Source organism: Rhineura floridana, chromosome 14, assembly GCF_030035675.1.
Source record: "Rhineura floridana isolate rRhiFlo1 chromosome 14, rRhiFlo1.hap2, whole genome shotgun sequence".
Taxonomy (NCBI): domain Eukaryota; kingdom Metazoa; phylum Chordata; class Lepidosauria; order Squamata; family Rhineuridae; genus Rhineura; species Rhineura floridana.
In genome coordinates, this window is record NC_084493.1 from 2,439,250 (window position 1) to 2,466,641 (window position 27,392).

Genomic DNA, 27,392 nt, shown 5'->3' on the forward strand with positions numbered 1-27,392 from the left:
CCTGTGTGATATTTAAGGGGAGGGAATTCCACAGGGCAGGTGCCGCCACACTAAAGGTCTGTTTCCTATGTTGTGTGGAATGGACCTTCTGATAAGGTGGTATCTGCAGGAGGCCCTCACCTGCAGAGTGCAGTGATCGACTGGGTATATAAGGGATAAGACGGTCTTTCTGGTATCCTGGTCCCAAGCTGTATAGGGCTTTGTACACCAAAACTAGAACCTTGAACCTGGCCCGGTAGCAAATGGGCAGCCCCCATAACATAAGCTAACAGAGGCACGAAGGTGGATGAAGGGCCAATGAACCATACCTGTGTGCTCACTCCAAAGTCGCATAATTTGACCTGGCCTCTTGTGTTCACCAACATATTTGAGGGCTTCACATCTGTACGGGGAGAGGAAAAAAAGCATGCCGCTTTCATTGTACATTAAATGTATCTTGCTATTACTACTAATAAAGGAGCATAAAGTTTTCTAGGTGCTGTACTAAGATTTAGAAATGTCACAGCTGTGCCTGAAGGCTTACGCTCAAGCAGGTAAAGTACAAGAGGAGAAAAGGGATGAGGGAGGGAAGGGGGGCAGGAAATCAAGCAAATCCGGGCATTCATTCTTTTAAAAGTGACATATTTAAAAGAGCAGCAGGAAGGGAGCTCTGGGAGAGGAGGGCCAAGTGGCAGCTCACCCAGCTGAGCCAATGGAGGGGGTTATGCTATCTTATCTCTCATCATGCAAACAAAGCACCACAGTGACATTCCTCTGAGCTAGAATCCAAACTAGCTTTTCCCTGCCTTGCTAGCCAGAGCCCATCCCTACCCTGGCATTCTGTTTCCAACAGCAGCGAGCCAGATGCTCCTGGAAAGCTCCTAAGGCAGGGCATAAGGATGATGGCCTTCTCTCAGTGGTTAGTCCCCACAGTTCAAAGGAATACTGCCTGTGTAACATGGAAGTCCTGTCTACCTATCACAGCTTATAGTCACTGATAGGCCAATGCCTCATGAATTTGTTCAGCCCTTTTGAAATGCTGTGTAGGCTAGCAGCCTGGCCATGACTACACTCTGCTGCAGTGAATCCCACAAATTAGTCCTACACTGTGTGTAGTTGTGCTTCCTGCCATCAGTTTCTTTCATTTGACATAGTGTTTAACCTTGTAATAGCCCTGTTAATAGCTTTGCATGCAGGTGAACACCATCGCTGGGATGTAAAGGGCTCCTTAGAGATCTGCACATAGTCCTTTCCTTGTACCAGTGCTCCCTTGGGTTAGCTGATTTTTTACCTATGACCACAACTCCTCACAATATACTAGAAGCCACTTCCTGAGATTTGGAAGCAGCTAAATCAGGGGTGGGGAACCTCACCAGGGTTGAACGAGGCCCTCCAAGCCTGTTCATCTGGCCCTCAGAACTCTCCCCAGACCACACCCCTCACTTGCCCTGCTTTAAACACCAAGCTGATTTGCTTGGCTAGGATGAGAACTTTGAAAATGCCTCTTGCTTATCTAGATGGAGGATAGACAGGGGTGTGTGGATGTGTGTAGAAACAAGCAGTACTGTACCGAAGTAAAATTTGCATTAGTTGCTCCACCCAGTTTTCCCTGTGGCCCCACCCACATTGGCATGAGGCCCTTGGAAGGCTGCCCAAAAGGGACATCAGCCATCAGGCTCAAAATGGTTCTTAAAAACAGGCAGACAGTGCAAACAAGTTCCAGAGAGGAAGAAGTGCTAGTCTGTTGTGCCAAAACCAAGAGAGCGTTTGGTGGCACTTTAAAAACTAACAAATTGCCATCATAACATTTTCTAGTCTTTAAGGTGCCACAAGCCTCTTCTTAGATTGTGCAAAACCAACCAGACACCAGAAAATCCACCACAATTTTTTTTAAAAAATCACATTTAATAATTTCTTTGTTTAAGAAAATTAAATAAATAAGAGTGTATACGCATAATGTTTTCCTAGAGCAACTGTTTGTGAGTAATGCTTCCATTTTGAATGTGGAAGACTTTAAACAAGAGCCAAAATGGGACATTATGTGCCCATCATCACAGGCGTCTCCTTAAATACAAATTATTTATATGAAACAAGCCTTATGGAGGATGGACAGATGTCTTTGCATTCTACCTCTATCTGAGCTGTTTTTACCAGGCTATGAGATGAATGGGATGTGGTCATTCTCTTCTTGTCATGACAGAATTGTCAAGGAGGGGGTCAGGATGTTGAATACAGAAATTTTCAGTTGCCTTATTCAAAACCAAATAGATTTTTTAAAGAAATAAATCTATTTGATTCAAAATATTTTTTATTTTCCACCTTAATTGCACACGCGCATTATAGTGCAGAATTCTAAAGTTCAAGGAAACAGAGCAACGCAAAACCCTGTTTGAGATGCAAGTTGCTAAGAGATCATTATCAGCAACAACACATATCTATAATTATATGTATGGGTCCCCCCCCCCGCTCATTAGGAGTAGCAGCAGCAGCAGCAAAATTGTTGCTGCTGTTCTGACCCTGATCACATGCTCCCTCTGGAGGTTACAGGCTATTTTAAGAATTCAAGGGTGGGTGCACAAATTAGCTCATTTAAAGATCAGACGGCTGCATCATTAGGAACTACTGGGCTCTGGTCAAAATCTGCAGTTTGGGTTCCCACTGGATGTTTTTCACTATGTATTTCAGCAGATGATGGCAGATTTGTATGCTCCAAATGAAAATGGAGACCCAGGCTGATACTTCACAAAGAGAGGTTTGTCAGCATGGGTTGCATCTGCCATACTTCTCACCTGAGCATCAGTTTGGATGTCCAAAAAGAGGACTGGCAAGACAAGACATGGAGCCAATCCGCTCCAAAGTGGAGAATGCTGAGCCATAATATAGGGGCCTGAACAGCTCCAGGAAGGTGCCATATCACTGACTAACTCTGTGGCTGACACACTACTCTGAGAAATTATTCCTGAGGGGTGCATGGTCATAGAAATATCAACATGTAAATTACTTTTCATTGGCTTGGACTGTATTCACAATATTTCAGTCATCAGGAGCAATCTGCACTCCCATAATTTTCAGTTTCGAACCTCAGTTTATTCGTCAATGTATCCCCGTGCTTATATGTACCCAGTCAAATTTTCACTTCATCCAACAGATAAAATAGGTTGCTGCCTTTAAGAAAAATTCATTCTACCAGAACCAGTTAATCTCGAAGACATCACAGTGATTCTTCTTCTGAAATTAAAACAAACTATGGCACGCACCAGGAAAACGCAAGAACAAATCCACAACTCACCTCTATGTAAAATTTTTAGGCTCCATAAATATGTAAGGCCTTTAACAACCTTCAAATGAGGGAGAAAAAGGAATGATTGAAGAGATGCATTTTTATTTTCTTGAGTTATATTCCAATGATGTAAAAATTACAACATAAATAAACCAGGTTTTTTTACCACATTTGAGGATATGAATCAACATATAGCCTATCATGCCAGCTTTTGACTGTCGAAATAGTAGCCGCTGATGGCTTTAGTTGTTTTTAAAAAGATAATCATCTGTGCTGCTAGGAGGGCACAGGTCAGCAAAGGCTGTATTAGTAACATAGCTGGCATATGTAAGGGGCAGGTGTTACACTGATTGCTGCTCTACTTTCTTAATTTCTGTATTGGGAACATTTATCCACGTTCTGTAATAAAAAGTATCAGAAAACACCTGTTTACTTGCCTAGAAAAATGCATTTCTTCTTGGCTTTATGTAGAGCCAATCCAATCAACAGCTAAGTAATTAAAACTGCCAAGGTGTGGAACATCTTACTCTCTTACCACTGTAAATTTTGTTCCCAGTTCTGCACCTGTTAGCTGTTCCACACTTTTGGATTCATTGTCCTGATTCAAATAATTCTGGAATGTAGTTTTTGTTTTTTAAAAAAAAAAAATAAACAAGGAACTAGTCCTTATAGTGGAAGAAGAATACTAGAAGCTGGCCACATGTTTCAAGTTGAGTCTTCACAAATAACTACAGCAGAAGTGGGGGGAAATCAGTTATACGCAACAGCACATCAGGGAGCAGAGCCCACACCAAAGGCGAAAGCATTTTGCTGCTCATTACAGGACAGGTACACGATGGCATTGATTTTTAATTATGGATTTTTAACCAAAGGAAGGAAAGACGAGGAAGACAAAATGCACACAAATATGAGCTCATTAAGTGTTTTTGTACCAAGGTATGTCTACTGAATGAGTGGTTATAAAAAGTACCCTCTTAATCAAACAGGTTTTCCATTGCAACTATACAACTTTTTTAAAAAAGAACATTTCACAACTGCAGGTCCAACAATGCCCTATAACCCCTTGCACATTGATCAGAAATCACAGCTATTCATTTACATTAAATAAGAGTCCATTTACTGATTCAGAATGCCGACACAAGGTATTAAGCATTATATCAAAGAGATGCTGGCTTAGAATCTATTTTGACTGAGTACTCCAGAAGATATTGCTGGTATTCAGTATAAGTAGGATTTGACAACAATGACTTGACAAAGCCTTGACACAAATAGTAGTTAGACCTGCCATCAATCACTTGCTCTCTTGACAGCTTAAGTGCACATCTTCTGCAGGAAAAAAACTTCAATCAACATTAGTGCTCAAAATATAGTGCACGGTGTCACTGCTTCAAGAATGGAAAGGAAAATAAACATGTGAAATGGCAAGCAAAAGGCAGTTTAGGAATGTTTGGTAGCCCAGTCTTAGCTTAGACACAGGGCTGGAGGAATGTCCTTATCTTTTGCCTGCAGTAGGTGATGAAGCTGTGTTGCACAGAGCAGGAGCAAGACGCTCGTGTCGAATCCTGGGTTTCAGTTAGAGCTGAATGAGACTGGGAGACAAAAATTCCTGAATCCTTAGCATTCACTTGTGGAAATCCAGACTACTTATATTAAACTGGATTCCTAAAGAAAGGATGCTGTTGAATAAAGGGAATTTGGTGATGGTGTTGGGGATACAGACAGAATCTGGAAAGTTGATACTTAACTGTGTTCTCTTAAACACATCAGCAAGATATTTGTCCTGATCCAACTGGAGGCTTCTGCACTCATATCCCTATCCGGTCAGACACTACACCTACGCTTCCCCTCCCCAATCCAACTGCCCAAATTCCCACCCATCGGCTGTTCAGGAGCAGTAGCAGGGGCAGAATTCAAGGACACCCCGCTTCCCACTCCACCTTCTTTGCTGAGCCGGTGATTGGCAGAATTTCCTTAAAGGCTCTTATTATGTAGCCTTGACTCCTCCATGCACACTAGACCAGGGGTTACCAAATTGGTGCCTACAGGGGTACCTGCACCAGCACAGGCCTTCCCTGGTGCCTGTAGGGTCTTCTCTCCCATCCCTCTGAAATTAAGCTTGAAAGGAGTATTATGTTGTTGCCAGTAGGCTAGCCTGCAATATGTGCTTGGAGGGTGGGGTGACATCCACACTAGTTTATCCTATTTGCAAATGTGCTCATGGAGCCAAAAAGGTTGGCAGCCCCTGACTAGACTGTACTAGTCAACTTTTCAACAACTGTGCAACATTTTCATTTCAGCTTGGCAACAGATCCATTGTGTGGCCTTGAACACAGCATGAGGTCCCTGCCTGTGTTTTTGTTTTAAGATGCTGCCTCAGAACACTCATCAGGAGTAGAAAGTATTTGTAATTTACAGTGAACTATATAAATGATTGTTATTTAATAAGACCATGCAAATCCTCTGGACTGCAAAAGTGAAACACTTTTAGTCTCGCAGAAGAAAAAAAAGAAAAAGGCAAGCTCACCGCACTGGGCCTGAAATACAAGCCCATCTGCAACTGCTCTAAAGAGGCAGCATCAGATTAAAAGATGCTCTTCGCACATGCAGCTAAAGTGGAGAGAATGAAGCTGAGCTGCGAATTACAATGAAAGAAGACTAAATAGCTGCCTGCATTAGATTAAAGGATTTCACTTGTCAGCTTGATGTATAATGAGTGTGGAAAACAGGCATTTAATTAAATGGTACATTATAGAATAACTTTTTGTTCTGCTTTAAACCACTAAAATTATCAAAGCCTGCTTCAAATTTAGCAATTGTTCAGCAGCACCCTACGCCATGACACCTTCCTTCCTATTGGTGTTGCCTGCAGCTTTAAAATTATGATACATTCTCTTCCTATATTTGGAAAACTCGGCTTGTTATCCCTGGCATGGTGTGAAGGGACAAGATCTAATATGCATGCAGCAACTATTCCGAAGCTAAGCAACCGCTGGATGGTTTCTTGGTAAGAGACATTAGGGGCCTTCATGCACACCACCTTGGAGAAGTAGTGAGAGTGTCACATGAGGGCCTGGGAGATGACCGGGGTTCAAATCCTCACTCAACCACGAAGCTCACTGGGGAACCTTGAGCCCGTCGCTGCCTCTCAGCCTAATCTACATCTCACAGGGTTGCTCTGCAGATAAAATGGAGCGGGGGAGAAGCACGTGTGCCACCTGGAACTCTTTGGAGGAAAGGGGGGATATAAATGCAATAAATAAAGGAAGGAAAATGCAAACAGAATAATGGCCAATTTTCTGAGAAAAATAGTTCCAGTATCTACATGTATGCTGCATGTGTGTATGTTGTGGAAGAGCAGAACTTAATATCTGGGACTACCTAGTTTAGGAAAAAAGAAGCATTGTGAAGGTTTACAGAATTATGGTGGATAGAGTGGAACTTTTCTCCCCCTGTCACAACAGTAGAATATGGAGCCACCCCAAGAAGCTGTGTGGCAGTACATGAAGGACTCCCAAAAGGAAGGGCCTTCTTCACATACCTCTTCGTGAACATAAGAATTTGCTACCATGCAATAGGATGATGGCCACGAGCTGAGACAATTTTAAACAAAGTTAACACAAATTCATGAACGATGATGGTTCTATCAAGGGCACGTGCACTCCAGATATTTTGAACTACAGCTCCCATCAGCCCCAGTTAGCATGACGGACATCAGACTTGGGAAGGCTGATCAAAGGCTATTAGCCATGGCAGCTAAATAGAAACTCTGCATGAAATTCTGCATGCTGGTGACAGTTTGAATTAGCATAGGTATGAAACGGCTGTTGAGATCAGCTTTATTATTGATACAAACAGTGGATCCTTTAGGAAGAAATAAAACAAATATGGGAGAGAGATCTGTGAAAGACATATCACAGGTACCCAGAGGAAATGTATGTTAATTAATGGTATTAAGAAATGATGACCTACACCAGGAATAGCTGACATGGCACCCTCCAGATGCTGTTGGACTCCAGCTTCCATCAGCCACTACCAGCATGGCCAACAGTCAGGGATGATGGGTTGTAGTCCAACCACATCTAAAGGGTACCACATTGGCTACTCCTGCCCTATAGCCTGTAACGTGAAATAATTTTTATAAAATCAATCTGATATATTACTTAACCCGCAGAGAAGCTGAATCCAAATCAACAGTGCAAATTATTTGCAGATGACAATGAGATTAATTTAACATAAATTTCTTGGTGAACATGTTAAGATGATACAAGTGGTATGGAATTGAACAACAAGTAACAAACATACCCTTGAGCCCTCTGGGTGTTACTGTGCGGTTGTTTGAAAAATGTGGTCCTTTAATGTGGCCTTTAGAATTGGTTTAGAGCGTTTTGAATGTCCTAACATTAGTAAAACAAGTATTGCACTATAATGGGAACTTCCAGACATCTCTATTGAAACAAAACTTTTAAGGGAAGAAAAAAAAATTAAGGGTCTGTTGAAGACTAACAGATTTTGTTATAGCATAAGCTTTTGTGGACTGCAGCAAGGAACAAAGTAAACTAATCCTTAAACACTTATGCCATAATAAAATTGTTTGCCTTCAAGGTGCCCCAAGACTCTGAGTTGCTTTTTTGTTTTTCCTCCCATCTCATCTTCTTATATTATTTCTACTGTGTATACAAATATCAGCTATGATAAGTACTTAAGTATTTAATATTATTACATTAAAAACAAAACCCTAAGGTACTCACTGCTACTGCTATTCTTCCCAGAACGTGTTCTGGAATTTTTCTGTAGACATCCAAAGAGCCCCCTGCAGGAACAAACAAAATATACTCAGATAATATCAAATAAAACAGAGAGCAACTTGCTTGTAAAGATGATAACTCCAGAATAAAGGATTAAGCCTGTGATAGCCAAAGTGAGATTCCCAACTGGTCTCCTTTGCTTGTCCATAGGGCCCACTGCACTGTATCATCTGAGAGGCATGCACAATCCTGGAATAATGCTCCAGCATTCTTTGTGGCATTGCAAGAGATATGGGGGTGCATATCTTGCTACCCCAAGCAACTGTTTGAGTCACCTGTGCAGGTTCATCTGCCTTGTTCGTCTGAGACATTTATAACTGGATGAACACTGGGGCTAAATTCCTAAGGAAAACACCCCCCCCCCATATCACAGTTGAACTAAAACTCTTTTATCTTGCTATTCCCAACCAACTGCTTGCTGGAAACACAAAGGACAATGGGTGAGCCAATAGGCTTCTTTAACAGAAAATCTGTGTTGGCGACTGAAACATTAGAAGTGGGAACAGCTGTTTTGTCAGTAAAGACAGATTGTATGGAAGTTGAAAATATCAAGCCGTAGATAAACCAGCATTTACTTCTATTTAAATTTTCAATAAAACGTCAATGCAGCTCCATTCAAGAAAATGTAACTTACTTAACATCAAGCAATCATGACTCTCGCCTGCCTGATGTGTTAAGGCTTGTGAAAGGTTATTATTATTTTTAAAATGCCTCCTTTAAAAAAAAAATCTTGCACCATCTGTACTGGGAATCGCTTTGTGCTTCTGCAAGATGTGCACAAACATTCAAATTGATTTCCCAATTATATTTTTTTAAACAGTCGAGGCTTTTCAAGAATATACAAGCGTACCACTCACCATCCATGAATTCAGTACAAAGGGAAATCCTGTTTTCTACAAAAAAAGCACCATAAAACCCTATGATATAGGATGAATCACACTGTGAAAAGGAGAGAAATAAAAAAGCTGTTAAAGCTGAAGACAAACTACAAGCAGAATTAAAACAGAAATGCTAGGAAACCATACCTTATAAAGAATTTCTAACTCCGACATAATCTGCTTTCGAAGTTCCAGTGTAATATCTAAAGGGATCACCTAAAAGTAAGCATCAGAATATTATCTTTCTAGAAATTAGATAATGCATGTAAACATTGTGGCAATCCACAAGCCTATTACTGCTCTTTTCCCTTAATGCCTGGCCTGGCAGATGGAGATTGCATGATGTATTTTTCAAGTGTCACATCTTTCTGCCCCACTACTTCTAAAAAGTCAACTGGCTACCACCAACAGTTTGTGGCTAACAAACAGGAGCCGTTCAAGTGACAATCAACACCGCTCAGGATCTTGGCTACTAACAACTAGAGCTCACTCCTGACTAGTTAGAGGCTGAAATCTACCTTCACTGTACCATTTGAATCACCCTATAAGTAAGGATGGTCAATGGGCAACTACTATATCAATTTTATCTGACCCTTGGCAGTGGCAACAAACATTTAATGAAGGTATGGTTTTATTCAAGAAAAAAATTTAGAGCTGTAAAATGCAGAAATATTCTACTTTAACTTACATAGTTCACTTACACCCACATATATTGTATGGCTCATAATGCCTCCAAGTACATACTCTGCAACTGCTAGACAGTGCCAACTTTATCATGGATCATGACCGAAGGAACATAGGGAGTTACCTTATACCACGTTAGGCCAATGGTCCATGTAGCTCAACTTTGACCACACTGAATGGCAGCAGTTCTGTGTTTCTCAGACAGAAATCTTTCCCAGCCTTACCAGGAGATGCTGGGGATTGAACCTAAGAACTTCGGCATGAAAAGCAAATGCTCCACCACTGATCTGTGGGCTTTTCCCAAAGGACTGGATACATGAGGGGTCAAGATTTCATGGCAAAACTCACCTTCACCCCCATTCAGGAGGAGCAAGTGCTTACCCCATAAAATCCCTACCCTAGATAAGCTTAAGAACTTAAAATTTTGGTACTAGTGTACAAAGCCCAGTGAAGCTTGAGACCAGGGTACTTAAAACATAGTCTTTTACTTACCCGCTTGATCAATGCACTCTGCAGGAGGGGGCCTCCTGTATTTATTTATTTATTATTTATTTAATTCAATTTTTATACCGCCCATAGCAAAGCTCTCAGGGCGGTGTACAACAAATAAAAATATATATTTACATTTCAATATTAAAAAACCATCTAATTCTCAAATCAACAGTTAAACAAACAAATAAAACATATAACTAACAAATACAACATTAAATACAAATACTGAAATACTAGAATGTTAAAAATATTAAAAAATATTAAAATGCCTGGGCAAAGAGGAAGGTTTTCACCTGGCGCCGAAAGGATAGTAAAGTAGGTGCCAGGCGTACCTCGGCAGGAAGGGTGTTCCATAGTTCGGGGGCCGCTACCGAGAAGGCCCTCTTTCTTATAGTCGCCTTCCGGGTGTCTTTCTGAGTAGGCACCCTGAGGAGGGCCTTCGATGTTGAGCGTAGTGCACGGGTAGGTTCATATCAGGAGAGACGTTCCACCAGGTATTGTGGGCCCGTGCCGTGTAAGGCTTTATAGGTCAAAACCAGCACCTTGAATTGGGCCCGGAAACGTATAGGCAGCCAGTGCAAGACGGCCAGAATTGGTGTCACATGTTCCGACCGCTTGGTCCCGGTTATTAATCTGGCCACTGCATTCTGCACAAGCTGCAGTTTCCGAACCGTCTTCAAGGGCAGCCCCACGTATAGTGCGTTACAGTAGTCCAATCTCGAGGTTACCAGAGCATGGACAACTGTAGAAAGATGTTCCCTGTCTAGATACAGGCGTAGCTGGGCCACCAGCCTAAGTTGGTAAAAAGCACTCCGTGCCACCGAGGCCACCTGCGCCTCAAGAGACAAGGACGGGTCCAACAGCACTCCAAAGCTACGCACCTGCTCCTTCAGGGGGAGTGTAACCTCATCCAGAACAGGTCGAACATCCAACTGGTCAGGGGATCCATTTACTAACAGCATCTCAGTCTTGTCTGGATTGAGCTTCATTTATATATTGTAAATTGCTTTCGGGTGCCTCATGGGAAGTGATTCATAGGTGAAATAATAATGAATGAGGTCCGTTCTGTACAATATAGGTACTGGACCCTTCGTTTGACAGTACCTACCTTTTGGAACTTCCTTCCATTACTTATCAGACATGTGGCATTTCAACTGTCTTTTTGGCACCAACTGAAGACCTTCCTTTTCCAACAAGCCTTTTAAGTAGAGATTTTATCACAGTCTGTATTGAATTTGAAATTGTTTTTGTATGTTTTCACTATTGATGTTTTTATTTTTAATCACTTCAGGGTGTTTCATGGGACGCTATTCCTAAATGTTGTTGTTAAATGATACTATTGCATCTGCTGATGCAAAACATTTTGCCAGTGGAACAACTAGATCACTAAGTGACTTTAACTTAGCACTACATTGGATCCAACCCAATCATCATCATCACCACCACCGCCACCCCATCCTCCCAAAGATTTGGGTAGTTCTTGGAGGCTCAAGAATGCTTTGCAGAATTAACACAACCAACAATTCATGGGGTTGCCAATGAAAAACAACATGGCTGCCAGTCTCAGAAATACACACATACCACACACAAAGGAGCTCATTTCCAAACCTACATTTTACAGTATTGATGTCTGTCTAAACCGGGGGGAAAGAGCACAACCAGTTTCTATCAAGAATTTGCTTTAGGGTTATTTATAAAAGCTCTCACTAAACTAAATTGTAACTGTAATAGAAAAGCTGCCAAGAAAACATTTAACACATTTCTCCAGATCAATAGTCATTTGGCAACAATATTCACTTACATTTTTTTTCCAGGGTGGAAAGCTTAAAACAAAGTAACCTGCTGGAACAGTATATCAATTTTGCCCACTAAAACAACAACAAAATTTAACCCTCTATCATATCTAAAAGAGATTGCCTTCGCAGTTGTTAAAACCCTGCTTGAAACCAGGCTTTCGCCATTGCAAAAGCTTTAGCTGAATATTGACTAGATTCAGTGTCACGGATGGCAAATGCTGCATCAGCGAAGACATGAAATGAAGAAAGTCCCTCAGCTGCTGTGAATTACAGGCACATTGATTTTTAAGAATGGAATGGACTAAGTCCTGCTTCATACAAAATGGCTGCCATGTGGCTGCTACTCAAAACTGCATTCCTAATGGCAACTGCTCCACACAGCAATGTGTTCCTGAGCACCACAAGGATTGGCTCCCACCACACAATATCAGTAGACACCACTGCGAAAGAGAGTGGCCATGGCATGCCATGTGGAACATCCACCATGCAATTTTAAGGAGCTTCCGTTTTGCCTGAACTAAGTCCAAAATAGTAGCGGTGGCTGATTCATCACTCTGGTCTTAGCCACAATTATTTTTTAGGACAGAGGCAAGGCCCATATTTCCTCAGGGGCTGCATGCTGGCAGTGGGTAGGACCAGAGCCCAAGATGGGCAGGGCCAGCATCTCTCTCTCTCATCAATAGCTTCTCTCTCCCTGCTCAGGGAGATCAAGATTGTTCTTGCCAGAGGTCTGACTCGATTGTGTGCGGAGGACTGTCCCCCCCACGCCCGTTTTGGCATTCCTCCCAATTTTGTTCCCGTCCCACCCTCCTCCTTTCCTTCCACACTCCTGGCACTTGCTGGAAATTAGGCAGAGGGCCACATGCAACCTTGAAGCACCAGCAACCCAACTCTGATTTAGGGGATGATAGGAAACTGCCGGGGATTCAAATTGCTGCCTGATACCATATGAAGTCAGGCCCACAGGAATCCACTGATTTCAGCATGATGCAAGTTCCTCTCAGCTCACTGAGGGTTACTCAAAGTAAAGCTGTGGAACACCTTCCCCAAGGAAGCCCACCTTGAGCCCTTGCTGCTATAATTTAGGCACCAGGCAAACATGCTTCTGTTTCCCAGGCTTTTAAGAACTACGGATGCAAGCATTTCACAGAGCAGTTTGATTTTGCTATCCATTTTAATGGGCTGCTGCTATTTGCTTGCTGTGTTTTTATTATTATTATTATTATTATTATTATTATTATTATTAATTATTTTAAATTGTAATTTGCTTCTTGTTACTTTGTTGGTCATCCTGAGAACACAAAATTATGGTGAAGTTGTCTAGGATTTGGCTGTTGGATAACTGACTGAAACTGCAGTCCTAACCTTACTTATCCAGGAGTAAGCCCCACTGAATTCGATAGGCCTGGCTTCTGAGTAGGCATGGTTAGAATTGCACTGTATACCCGAGCTCCGAAACACCTACAGATCTACATTTACAATACCGAAATGGAAAATTGAGTGCTTGGATGTGTCACTGTTTTCAGGCTCCTAATATTTATTAATATGGGAGTTTGTATGGGAGTGTGTCAGGAAGAGGGGCTGTAAGGAAGGAACAGGGTCAGGGGATATGTCCATAAGTTTCAAGGGTACCCTATTTCCCAATTTAAAATGGGAAAAGGTGCCACCCAGCTCGAAAATTATTCCCCCACCTTGTGTTAAATAGCAGTAGCAACAGAAACAGCAATCAAGTTCCTATCTATGGTGGCTTTGAGATGGAACACTTCAAGGGGAAAGGGTTAACCCTACGCGAAATACCTGAGCCCATTTTCTCCACTGCTCTCCTACACCTCCAGGACAAATAAGGATGAGTTGTCAAGTTAAATACAAGCAGTCAAGTGACTGAATTATAATTTACTCGGTGCTCAATTTAAATTAGTGAGAGGCTATTAAAATATACAGTATAGCAATGGCAATTCATCACCGGCTGTCATGGATGACTTCATCTATTTGCTGGAATGGTGTGCGTGCCACTAAAGGGAGCGAGAGCAAAATCACAGGTCAAATTAAGCTGCAACTCCATTTTAATTCACTTATTTAATCTGCGGTGACATAATTGTCTTTTACAGTATGTACAACTCAGAGGAAATTTGGGAGTACGATAGTCAGTATACAAATGATTAATCAAATGGACCATTTAAATGCTAGGTTAAGAGCATGGAAAACTCGCAGTAGTTGCAGAACAGCACACAGCCACCACATATTCAATACAAGGGACAGGCTGCAGTTTCCTCAACTGTGTGGCTCCCCACAGGAGAGAGGAAAGCTCATAGAATCAGAGAAGTATAGAGTTGGAAGGGGCCTATAATGCCATCAAGTCAACCCCCTGCTCTATGCAGGAATCCAAATTAAAGCAGACCCGACAGGTGGCTGTCCAGCTGCCTCTTGAATTCCTCCAGTGTCGGACAGCCGACCACCTCTCTAGGTAATTGGTTCCATTGTTGTACCGCTCTAACAGGAAGTTTTTTCGGAATAAGGAAATCTAGCAGGTTTCACAGGCACCAGCTGATGGAAAGGCTTTGAGAAGATCTGAGCCCACAAAGCAGGAGTTTTGTTTCCTTTCACTCTTATTTCTTGCACATCTAATTCACACGGATCCCCTCCCTTTTTTAAATAAAAGGAGAAAGTTTTGAAGCACTGGATGAGGGGGGAGAATATGAACTGCTCAGCTCTCTCCTTTTTCCATCTCTTCTCCTTCTGCCCACAAAAGGAGTCTCAAGACATTGTCACACCTGAAGCAACAATTCAAATGCATCCCTGTGCCCAGGGTAAAGCACTGTAAGTCTCCACTTGGTTTCGATGCCAGAGGCCCAAGGCATCTTGTACTCTGAGTCAGCGGGATGACTTGCCATAGTGGAGAGCTGTTGGCCCTGCTCTCCACTGCATTTATATGCCACCCCTACCATCAGGTGACACGAGTCCAATGAGATTCCTTCTTGTCCTATACTCTGGGTCCTCTGTCTACGCACTTGTTGCCCAAGGAAAAGAGCAAACTGCTCTCAGGTTGTTCACCTCTGCTCGTCAGCTGGCCTGCTCACCAGCCTTCTGGCCTGAGTGTTTGCCTTGACAGTATTGACTGGCTCTCACAGTAGTCAGCACCTGCTTTGCCTCCAAGCCACCTATCCTCACAATCCCATGAATGGCTGGGGTGATCCTTTACCTTCAAGCCGCTACACCTGTGCAACAAAGGGACAACGGTAATTGCTGCAATCATTGCACCACATCCTAAACCTTGATCTACTATCACTGAAAGTCTTTGAATAAAGCATATATTATTTTATTTATTTCATTTATTAATCACTTCCCATAAAATATCCCAAATTGATTCAACAATAAAAATATACCTAAGAACAATTTCAAAACCAAGACAGATACAGACGTGGATAAAAAATTCCACTTCAAGCTTGAAGGAAAGGAAAGGTCTTCAATAAGTACCAAAAAGACAATAGAGGCAGTGCCTGTCTGATATGTAATAGGAGCGAGTTCCAAATCAGGGCAGTATTTGGTGTGAAATCATTATTACTTAAGAGAAGAACTAGGGTTAATTCTTCCAGCAAATAAGCTATGCGTTCCAAAAAGGAATTCAATGCAATTAATCTAGCACAGCCTTCAACAACATAGTTCCCTCCAAGATGTTTTGGACTACAATGGCTGTGTTCACTGGGGCTAATGGGAGATGTAATCAAAGACATCTGGAGGGCATCAGGTTGGCGAAGGCTGATCTAATTGAAAGCAACTTTAAAGAGAATTTTGTTGTTCTCCCAGAACATTCAAAAGTCTTATTAGTAGAAGAGAAGGTTTTTGAGGAGATGCAGTTGAGAGAAGACCCATTTTATAAGGAAGCTGAAGAAAGCATGCAAGAACATGCTCCAGGAACACTGAAGGCCTCATCAACAGAATGGACAAGCAGGCCCAACAGGCCTGGCCACCACCATTATCCAAGATTTTCTGATTGACAGCTGGCAGTTCACTGGTCACAGAACAAGTAGTCTTGAGAGGGACTTGCATGCACTGGAAAAAATGTATATTTTTCCAGTGCATGCAAATTCCTCTCAAGACTATTTGTGTGATCAGAAAAAGGAGCTGAGAGTGTGGTGGTGCTATATAGTTCATCACTGGATAAAAATGTACTCTGTGGTGCTTTTTGTGCTATGGCCTGGAAATTTATATTTATGCAATAAGACAAATTAAATCCATCACAGAAAGAAGAATTTGGTGGTTAGGGGAAATAATTTTTTAAAAAGTATATTTGTGAAAGAACATACCTTTACGGCTAGTATTTTCCCACTGGGGACATGGTTAGCTCTGCATCCAGAAAAGAAGAAGACGTCAGTTCAAATTAGAGGGGGGAAATCACATCCATTTTTTAGATTTGTGAAGTACATCAGTTCAGGCTTGCAGCTAATGCTATTCTTGAGCAACTTGTTAATTGGGGCGATACACATCACAGACTGTAGTTTCTATGAAGGAACCATCTGAAGATCTCCTTCCACTCTGAGAACTCAAATCTTGCATAACTTGTGATTTGCCAATTGAACACAACCCACTGACTGCGTAATGTGGTCCAATAAAAGCAGAATAAGCCTCCTATTGTTGCTGCCTGCCTGCGACTGCAACAAAAGAGGAATGTGTGGTGTGGATATCATGGGCTGTGTTTGGCTTGGCAGGACACAAAGTGTGCAAGACTGACCAAAGGAATGACTCAGCCTCATTATAAAGTGCAAGGAGGCTCCCCAACCTCAAGGGCCAGTGGACTGCATGCAGCCTTAGTGCCTCCACTTGGAAACGTTCATATTTTTATTATATAGCACAATACAAAACAATCACACTCAAAACTCTGTGTTTCTATTATTTCATTTTTAACTTACAAAAATGACATCCCTTTAAAAAGCATGCATCAGAGATGCGATTTCTTATTTGCAAGCACAAATAACATTTTAGCAGCGTTTTATGTAAATCCTAACTATACTTGAAGAAAAACATTTAAGTGCCGAAAAGAAGAATATCCACTTAGGTGATAATTGAAAGACTGACAGCAGAAGGCACAGTCAATAAACCAAAGAGGAGAAGGTGATCCATGAAGTAACTATTGATGAACCAACAATGGCAGAACATTTTGACTTTCAGATCAGCAGAAACGATAAGAAAACAAGCATCTGAGATAGCATGCTTAACGTCTGTTAGTTTAATATGTATTGTGCCGGGCAGTTTGGCAACTTAATTAGCTTGTCAAGAAAACTGATCCCCCCCCCTTCTTCTTCTTCCATGAGAGGAGTGGGGAGGGGGGCTGGTCTCTTGTTTCCAAGTGAATTAAAATGAAAGACTTGATGATTTAATTATGATGCACGCCAATTCATCCGTGGAAGTTTGGGTTAAATTTCCAGTAAAGAGCAAGTACCTGGTTTGGTTTACAGAGCACTGATAGTAACAATTTAACTTTTAATTATCATTGAGAAACAGATCACAAAACAGATACAGTGCCCACAGGGGCAGAGCATCCCCTTGGCTTCTGCAAGTGCCACGCTACCTGGAAGAAAGGAAATTTGTTTACTCCTGACCGCCATGGCATCTCAATTGTCTTGACCTCCTCCAGCACATTAACTGTAAAGTGATTAATGGAGTCTGAATGGGAGCTTTGGTTACACCAAAAGAAAACCGGACACCTCGGCAGTGTTTTAATTAACAGCTAACACTTCAAATTAGGCTGTAGCTGCTGCAGTAATTACCTGTCCCAATGAGTTTGCTGGAAAAACATCCCCCCCCCCCGCCATGAATACTAAGTAGAACTACAGATTGACATTGGTCATTTAAAGTATGTACTTACTACCCTGATCCAGTTAACAACCCTGATTCAGGGCTACACATAGGGCACACGCAGAGCTTCTGCACCCAGCGACTCTTCCATTTCTTGAAATATAGGGGAAAAGAGACACATACCCCAAGGAGCGTATGTGCCAATCTTCTCCCTATGGTCAAACAAATGGGGGGGGGGGACAGAGCTGCTCCATGCAGTTATTTCCCCACTGGGGCAGGAAGTATCAGAAGGCAGCAATTTTCTGGATCTAGGTCAATATCTTTAAGATAGCTCTCTTAAACAATACATGACTTGGTCAAAATTTATATCCTCAAAATATATTATCACTTGAGAAAATTCAGTGCTATAATCTATTTTCCAACTAAATGTTTTTGATCAATTAACAGGGTGCTGAAAATCTTGCAGAACAGTGTGGGATACAAATAAGTCATCCTCCCCCCAAAAAAGTATTATTTATAAATTAGAACAGCATTGATTCATCATCTCTGATTCATCACATCAGTCACTTTTAACCCCTTTTCCACTCACCCAATTGAAAAGATTAAACAAATGGTAAAAATTGGCAGTTTTCTTTCTTCCAAATAATATTTAATGGCTGAAGCAGTCATTTAAATCCTCTGCAAGACCACATTCGATATTCCTACCCCATTTAAACAGACCACAGCAAAGACAAAGTGCCAGTTGCTGCCTTTTTGACATCTCCCCACCAGGAAAACAAAATGCAAAACTCTAGTGCTGAATGTTACCTATTTGTGTTCATTACTCTGAAGCTTCCATATCCATTTACAAAGAACAGCTTTTAAGCAGGACCAGCACAATTGTGTCAAATATTTTATTAACCTTGACTATTAACCATATCCCCAGACATTTGAAACCCTGAAGGGACTGGTGTGGGCCAAGTCCATTTCGCATAACTCTGAGCTTCTACCACTTGGAAAATCAAACGCTTCCCTGCAGGGAGCTCTGAGAAGGCAATGTGCCCAGACCTGGTAAGATAGCTATTTTGGGCACAGTAACGCACGGTATGTGATCAGAGGCAGGCACGCGCGCACCCCTCCTCCACTTGAGCACAAAACCTTCCAAATTTTCCCCAATGGTCCTGATGAAAGGGGTTTTACAGAGGGAGAGAGAGAGAAAGAAAGAGAGTAGTGAGATCATCAGTGATTTGGGGGTAGGGGAGGAAGGGAACCAGAACAATGATCCCAGCAGGCAAAAGAAAAAGCTTTCAAGAGCTATTTACTTCTATTGTTTACACTGAAAATCCTACACTGAAGCCCATGAATGTTGACAGCTTCTACAGAGAGAGAAAATCCAACCAACCTGGAACTGTTTTCTTCAGAATCCTGCAAGTTCCCAGCACAGTGATGTACTGAAAGTGATGGGTGCCTCTTGGGACCGGCATGTTCCAGGTACAAAAGATGACCCACAGAAGAGGGCTCTCCATTACCATAGTTTCCCCCTTCCTGGCTGAAGCTATAGGGCTTCTCTTGCTTCCTCTTTATGGGACAGGAAGCACTAGCAGGTATGCAAGGGTGAATGGAGATTTGCAGAGTATATAGAACCTATGTTGGATCAGGCCAAGGGCCCATCGACTTGAGCATCCCGTTCGCACAGTGGCTAACCAGATGCCCCAAAGGGAAGCCCACAAGCAGGAGAGGAGTGCAACAGCAGTCAAAGGAAATGTAAGAAGCTACCTAATACTGAGTCAAGGTTGGTCCATATAGCTCAGTGTCGTCTACACTGACTGGCAGTGGCTCCCCAGGGTTTCCGACAGAGTTTTCTCCCAGTCTTACTTGGAGATGGCAGGGATTGGACCTGGGGCCTTGTGCATGGAAACCAGGTGCTCTGCAACTGAACTAAACACCAAATAGGGAAAACAGTCCAATATAGGTGCTATGCCATGGGCTGCTCAAAAAGGGAGAAGGACTAAATGCACAAGCTGGCAGCTCAGAAAGCCTGCTGGAAGAAAAGATGCCTCTAAAAACCATCTCCACCCTCTTATTTTGGATGCAACATGACTGCAAGGCAGCTGTTGACTTGGCTCCATAATACATTACTCAATGATAGCCTTCAGTGCTCAAAAGCTCCTGGATGAAAAGAAGATGGAGGACTGTGCCACCAAAAATGAAAGAAGAGGGGGAAACAATTCATCACATCCTCATGCATGGGAAGCTCATTTTCTCTCAACAGTAAGCATTGTGCAAGGCTAGGGTGGTCACTAGCTGTAGACAACACACAGCAAAATCACATGCAGATTTAGTTCCAGGCCTCTGTGTGTGTTTGTGCGTTTGTTTGCTCTAGACTGAGCACTCTGTTCTGTGCTAATGGCCAGAGTTTGGGAGTTTTAATGATGATATTTTCACATACCGAAACAGCCATCTAAAAAGGAAAAGATTCAGATGGCTTCCAGGAAATTAGCACTTTGACAGTTGTTGCCTTCTGTAATAGGCAAGCCCATTAGCCTGACTTGCTGGCTGTTAAAAAGAGGATATTCAGAAGTGAGCAATGCTAGTAAAGAACAGCTCTTATTGGGACTCTGCTCATTCAAAGCAACCATCTATGCCAGCCTTCCTTCTGTCTGAAATCCCACCGCAGATGCTTGAATGATGACCACAAAATGATTCATTATTAACTTGAAGGCAAGCCCTGGTCCACAGACTGTGTGCCTCTAAAACTCTTCCAATGATTCAAGACCAGTTACAAAATTTTTGGAAGGGCGGCAGTTAGAATAGACTGTACCATTTCAGGCTGCCGGTGTGTGTGTGTGTGTGGGGAGACACCACATTTCTGAATGTGTTCCATTGATTGATGATTGATTGATTGATTGGATTTTGTAGCCATCCGCTGTAAAGTTCTGGGAGAGGTTAAAGCAGTAAAATACTCTATTAAAATCATTTTATTTTATTACATTTATATCCCACCTTTCCTCCAAGGAGCTCAAGGTGGTGTACATGGTCCTTCTCCCTCTCCATTTTATCCCCACAACAACCTCGTGAGGCAGTTTAGGCTGAGAGACTGTGACTGGCCCAAGGTCACCCAGCAAGTTTCATGATCAAATGGGGATTTGAACCCTGGTCTCCCAGGTCCCAGTCCAACACTCTTAACTACCACACCACAGTGTGTAAAGCTACACAACAAAGGTACCCGACACAGCACTGCATAGAGGGAAAGCCACAGCTTAGGGGCTGCCAGCCCTTGGACCTCCCGCCGCCTCTGCTGATCTTAATACCTAAGAGGGTCTGCAAGGAAGGAGCCAATCTAAGTAGCTTCGTTGTTTTTAATTACGTAGTTTTAAATGGTTGTAACCACCCCTAGGGGAAAGGGTGGATAATAAATAAATAAATAAATAAACCCAGGTGTTTGGGGCCTAAATTGTTTAGGGCTCAATGCCAGCAACTTCAATTGGGCCTGGAAATGAACTGGCAACCAGCGTGGCTGTTTTAGAAAAGGGATTATGTGTGTTACTGACAGGTGGGCATGCACCTCCCCCCCCAAAAAAGGTCTTGTTGCAAAAGAAAGCAACTACTTCTTGCTTGTTTTACATGGGAAGACAGCCAGCCAAGATACAGGTTATTAAAGACCAATCCATGGGACTGTTCTTCGCCTAACCTTAATAGAGCTCAAACAAGTCAACAGTATTGAATCCTATCTCCTACTACAGCACTAGGGCTTCTTCTGTTCCTTACCAAAAATACCTGGCTTATTTTTAATCAAAAACAACTTAACTTTTTGCTGAATATTCGGAAGGATGAGTACACAGTGTGAAAAAACAAGTTTAATTTAAGAATCAACCAGTTTCTAATTAAACTGCCCTAGGCAGCTGGTTGGATAAGTTTTAATCAGTTTCAGTCACCTATTGATTGGGATACTGAAGCTTAAAAAATTAAAAGTAAAAGTAAAAGATGATTGGGGAATTGCTCCATCTCAGAACAACAGTGCAGCCCTCGGTAAATAACTCCTCTTTTAACCATCAGCTAAATGAACACTTCAATACCGTAGTACAAAGTCTTCTGCAAAATTACTTTAACTAACAAGCAGAAATTTATCAGCTTCAGCCAAAATCAATGCTGAAATCAATTTGAACACTGGTTGTGTCTAAAGGGGCTCATTGGCAATTTAGGGAAATTACACCATGTAAATGTCTGTGCTTTAATTGAACAGTTTCATCAACTAGGCTGTGATTGCTGTCCATTCATTTATTTACTTTCGCTGCAGCGCCAGTTCAGCAGAAGGAACGTTTTTTTGTCAAGGCTGGGAGGAGGCACTTCATCTTTATTTTATGCACTTTAGTGCATAACAGATTTTATAAGCCAGGCAGCCAACGGCTGGGGTCAACGGGAAGAAGTGAACTGCAATCACCGGTCAGTCTCGGTTAACCTGTAACGATTGTCCACAGGAATTTGGTGGGGCTGTAGCCCAGCTATAGTCACAGCAATCATCAGATGAATGTGAGAGGGGAAAAACAGACAAGAGGAGAGCGAGACAGACAAACAGGCAATACCTTGTGGGGGGGAAATAGACTGATGCTTCAGTGACTGAAACAAAAAAAATATAGTAGGGCTACTTGTGCACTACATTTGTTAAGCCTGCTTAAGAACAGGCCAGTATAAGAAGATCAGACCCGAAAGGTACATCAAAGCTCAGCCTTCTGTTCCAGTCACAACCATCTGGGTGCCTCTGGTAAGCTCACAAGCAGGGCATGAAGGCAATGTGCCTTTCTCTGTGATTTGTCCCTAGCAGCTGATGCACAGAGCATACTGCCCCTGAACATGGAGGCTCCATTTAGATATCATGGCTTATAGTTTATTGATAGGCCAATCCTCCACCAATCTGCCTAATCCTTTTCCCCCCAAATCACCTAAGCTGGTGGGTATCACCACATCTTGTGGTGGTTATATACATAAAACATCCTTCTAATATTTATTTTATTGAAACATTTATATCTCACCCTTCTGGTGCAAAAGTGCCACTCGGGATGGCTAATGTTTCAAATGGCAATTTCACAAAAACAACAGCAACATTAAAAAATAGCCAACCGAGGAGGCAGGAACAGCAGTTAAAACCAAGCATAAACACATCATCTGCCGCATACAATGAAAGCCTGCCAGAATAAAATGGTCTTCAATGACTGATGAAAAACAGCGAGAGAAGGGACCAAACATACTTCGCGAGGCAAGGCCTTCCACTAAGGCGTCCCCTTCTCTCTCATCCCACTCAAAATGTGCTTCCACTTGAGGTGGGACACAAAGAAGAGTCCTCCCTTCTGATTTTAGGAAGTATTTTTAGGACCTTCAGTAGCCAGAGTCCATGGGGATTTCCCCCTCCCTGCAAGGAACACAGGCTTGTGAAGAGCACTTTCCTGGCCCTGATCACTAAATAGGACATTATACTAGAGTGGAGAACCCCATGCTCAGGAGCCACCTTTGTCCCTCCAAGTCTCTCTTATCTGGTCCCTCAGGACTCTCCCCAGCCCTTCTCTCAGGCCACAGCCCTCGCCAGTCCCACTTTGCACCCTCCTGAAGTGCTTTCGTCTGGCTGGAATGTGTCCTTCAACTGAGATCATGCCTCTTGCTTCCCTGGAGGGAACACAGAGAGGGGTGTAGTCAAGTGTGCGTAGAATACTGTACTAAGGCAAAATTTACATTCATTGCTCCACCCACTTTAGCCTCTGCCCCCCACCACCACTGGCATGTAGCCCCTGGAAGGTTGCCCAGAAGAGAATGTGGCCCTCAGGACGAAAAGCGTTCCTCACCCCTGTGGTATATCTACAAATAACAAAATGCAAGCAGGCAGCTGGGGAGGGTTGCCTCTTTCGTGGCCGCCTTGCGAGGTTCCCAGAGGAATCTGGTTGGCTGCTGATGGAAACGGGAAGTTGGACTTGACTGATCTTTGGTCTGATCCAGCACGGCACTTCTTAAATCTAAACCAAGTTCTTAAAGCCACAATACTATATGAGTTTACATGGAGAAATATGTGGAGGACCTGAGCTAGATGAACCAATGGTCTGACTCAGTATAAGGCAGCTTCTAACCTTTTGGAAGTTTAAATGATGAGATTCAAGTGAGAAATATAATATGTTATTTACCAGTGACACAGTTTTATATGATACTAATAAGGTGTTTTTGTTCTAAATAATTCAGTGCTGTTTCTACTCAGCCACGAATGCTACAAAGGGTGTTGTGTATTATAAATCACATTGTTAACATATTTCACTGGAAACAAGAAAGCAATTTTTTTGGGGGGGGAAAGTGATTTCTCAGAGCTCTATAAATCAGCAATGGAACTAAAAATTGTGGCAGGAGACAAACCCACGTTCAGTGCTGCTTGGCCTTTCCAGTGAATTATTTTTCAAAAAAGCAATTTAAGTAAATACCCAAGATGCTGCTGTATACAAACATTTTCGAATATATACACAGGACCCAGTATGCTCCATCATACCTGCTTTTAGCAAATATTTATGGGGGAAATAAGATAAAATGTCCAGTTTAAATTAGGTAGAGTAATAAATCCATAGCATATAACTACATTTGATTGAATTCTAGAAACAACTCAACTGGAAATCAAGTACAGTTCACAATGTATTAGGATTTCATAGGTCTGGCAGTTCTCATCACTGGCTGCTGTGAGCAAGGGAGAGGAAACTCAGTCTGTGGTGGAGAGAGTTCTACTAAATACAACAGTTGGGATAGGGAGGTAGGAAATTGTGACACCCAAGGAACATTCAGACAAACCGATCATATGCTGAAACATGCCTCATAGTAGCTCTGCTGCCTAAGCAGTTTTGTCCAGGGCTTCCTGAAACTCAGAGGAGCGCTTAAGTTCCGGGTGCCAAGCTCTAAATGCTTACCATCCCTTAGTTATGAAAATGGGAGAAAATAAACTTAACAGAAAGCTAAGAGCTATAAACCACCTTTTCTTTAAACAAACAAAACGGAAGGACAAAAAAATGGGATTCAGCAAGTTCTCTCCAGAAATATTGCTATAAGAGTATTGATTCTTTTTTTTTAAAACCCAACTCAATTGACTGACAAGTTGTTTGTATAGCAGTATTGGCCTAGGCAATGCACTGGAACAATTTTGCTGCACAGAGTAATCAAGTGCATTTCTGAAGTATAATTATATTGTCATAAAAATGAAGCAAAGATACCCTCTTTCTCTTCCAGCAATAAAGCTACAGAGGCAGTAAAAACCCTACAGACACACAAATGCACACACAAACACATCTACACATACTCCAGTGAATTGGTGTCTTCCAAAAAGCACAAACACCCCTCCCATCTCTCACTCTTCCCTTAAGCCACGGTTAGCATGAAAGTGATCAATACCTCAATCTCCATAAACTATTTCAATAATAGTTAGTTCACCTGGAAACAGAACTGAACGCTCCTGCTCAGCGACCTGAAACGTTCCTTCTTGTTTGTGAAATGCAAGTAATATTTCATTGCCATAATGGCTATGACTCAGTGCAGGGTTTTAGGAACAGACACACACACAGTTGTACTTCAGTTACAAATCAATATGAGGTGCACACATTTCAGAAACGTGTGGGAAGCTGGCAGCCGGGAAATATAAAACATAGCAGCAGAAGTATTTGTAATTCATTTTATTTGACAAAATGATCATCAATTGCCTCCAATGCAGTATGTGTGGCTGCCTGTAACCAGAGAGAATTCACCCACCTGTAAGCTTTCAAATGGGGTAATTTCAATTTGGCTTCTGCTATAACACAATTCATGGTGCTCACACTAGTGTTTAAAGGCCAAATATATGAAAGACCCTGCCTTCCCTACAGACCCTTTTGGGGATTAAGACTGGTAGACGGGGCCCTCTCGATAGTTCCACTGCCTCTGGAAGTTAGGGGGCAGTGGGGGTAGCTGGGAGAGGCCATTCTCTGGGCAGCCCCTAAACTGCGGAATCCTTCCTCCACACAGAGGTGCACCAGCACCTTCATTGCATAGCTTTTCTTGTATGCTGAAGATACACCTCTTTATCCTGGCCTGATATATGTATTTTAGGACTGATCCTATTCTTCCAATTGTAAATGGTTTTAACCTATTTTTAATATCGTATTTTTATATTGCTGTAACCCATCCTGGGACCTTATGTAGGGCAGGTAAGAAATCCAATCGATTAATCAAATCAAGACAATATAATCCGGTACAGGATATAATTAAGCCCAGTCTCATAAGTGGAGCATTTCACCCAATACCAGGAAATATCCCAATATAAACATCCACAGCTAACGACTGTTCTGATAAAGCTTACAAGGTCCTAAATGGTTTCTTGTGTCCTGCACTTCAACAGATAATATTCACCAGTGAACACATTAAACAGGCCAAGAAAACAGTTCTTCATCTATTGGCAGAGCACCATGTTACATGGGACAGGGGGTGACACTGAAAACAGAATCACTGCGTTGCATTCTCCTGCCCTCCCTGCAACATCACTAACCCTACTAGCCAAAGATGCGGGCAAGGGGCTGGTTGTAAGTGCTATAACACATTAGGCAGCCTTTGCCAACCTGGTGCCCATGAGATGCTTTAGACTACAACTCCCATCAGCCCTAGCATCATATGGCTGGGCTGACTGGGACCTATGGGAATTGTAGTCCAAAATATCTGGCAGGGACTGGGTTAGCAAAGGCTGGATTGAGGGGAGAGAACTTAATACAATAACACTGTCTGTGAGGGTAGCATAACGTGCCATGTAACATGTGAATCCAACTCAAGTGAACAGACATGCACACCAAAGATACTCTGCTGGAGTGAAACCAAGTTAACAATGTAATATTTTCCGATGACAGCATAGTGAATAGAATTCTATCACTTTAAAAGCATGTTGTGGTTTCAAAACACTTTAAAAACAAAACCAAAAAATCTTATAATGCCAAGAAAACAAAAACATGTGTCTTGTATATGGAAAACACTTCTCCTTGGAAGAAATATTTATCATTCCCTCAGGGCTTTTCTTCTGAAGTTTTATCTTAATTCCTAGTGGGATATTTTTCATACACTACTGCAGACTATTAAGTGTGAATGCTTGCATTATGGGACTTAAACTTTTGCACTATGCAGGAGATAAAGACTTTCCTGTCAAATAGGCCACCTCATTGCTATTCTAACCCTGAACATTAATAAGAGTTTCTGTAGGCAGCTGCTACAGGCAAAGGGCTGAGAGAGTTCACAACATCAGGTTCCCGTTGGGGTGCATGTGAGGATTTTGTTTTAAGAGGGGCGACAAGCACATATCAAAGTGGGAGAGCATCGAGGGAGCTGTCAACATAAAACATGCATTACTTTCAAAGCTAGTTGGAACTGAAGAGGTGCAACTGCAATGATGTGGTGAATGCATCTCTTATTTTCAGGCTGTATGAATAACCATAGAATAACCTCCCAGTTCTGAAAGAAGCTTTGCCATGGCTCATTTTTTGGTTTCTACCTAGAGATGTGAAGGTCCAGGGGGGGAAAAGTAAAAATTGAAGGGGAAAAGAACCCTCCCCATCCCCCATTTTCTTTCCAGGCCTTCACGTCTCTGCTTCTGCCTATTTTATTTATTTATATACTTATCACTCAATGCCAATAAAGGCTTATAAGCAGTTTACAAAAATATAGAAAACATGACAGC

The 27,392-nt window shown here is 42.2% G+C and overlaps 1 protein-coding gene across 6 annotated transcripts in view; it reads right to left on the reverse strand.

Moving 5' to 3' along the window:
- Window positions 1-27,392, reverse strand: part of MAP2K5 (mitogen-activated protein kinase kinase 5) — a 142,777-nt gene that overhangs the window by 85,836 nt on the left and 29,549 nt on the right. For all 6 annotated transcript variants that reach the window (XM_061595526.1, XM_061595525.1, XM_061595530.1 and 3 more), the window contains exons 9-14: window positions 16,219-16,258; window positions 9,090-9,158; window positions 8,922-9,003; window positions 8,008-8,069; window positions 3,269-3,317; window positions 309-382 (exon numbers count right to left, since the gene is read on the reverse strand). In XM_061595526.1, the coding sequence (XP_061451510.1) occupies window positions 309-382; window positions 3,269-3,317; window positions 8,008-8,069; window positions 8,922-9,003; window positions 9,090-9,158; window positions 16,219-16,258 (376 nt within the window). The remainder of the gene's footprint in view (window positions 1-308; window positions 383-3,268; window positions 3,318-8,007; window positions 8,070-8,921; window positions 9,004-9,089; window positions 9,159-16,218; window positions 16,259-27,392) is intronic.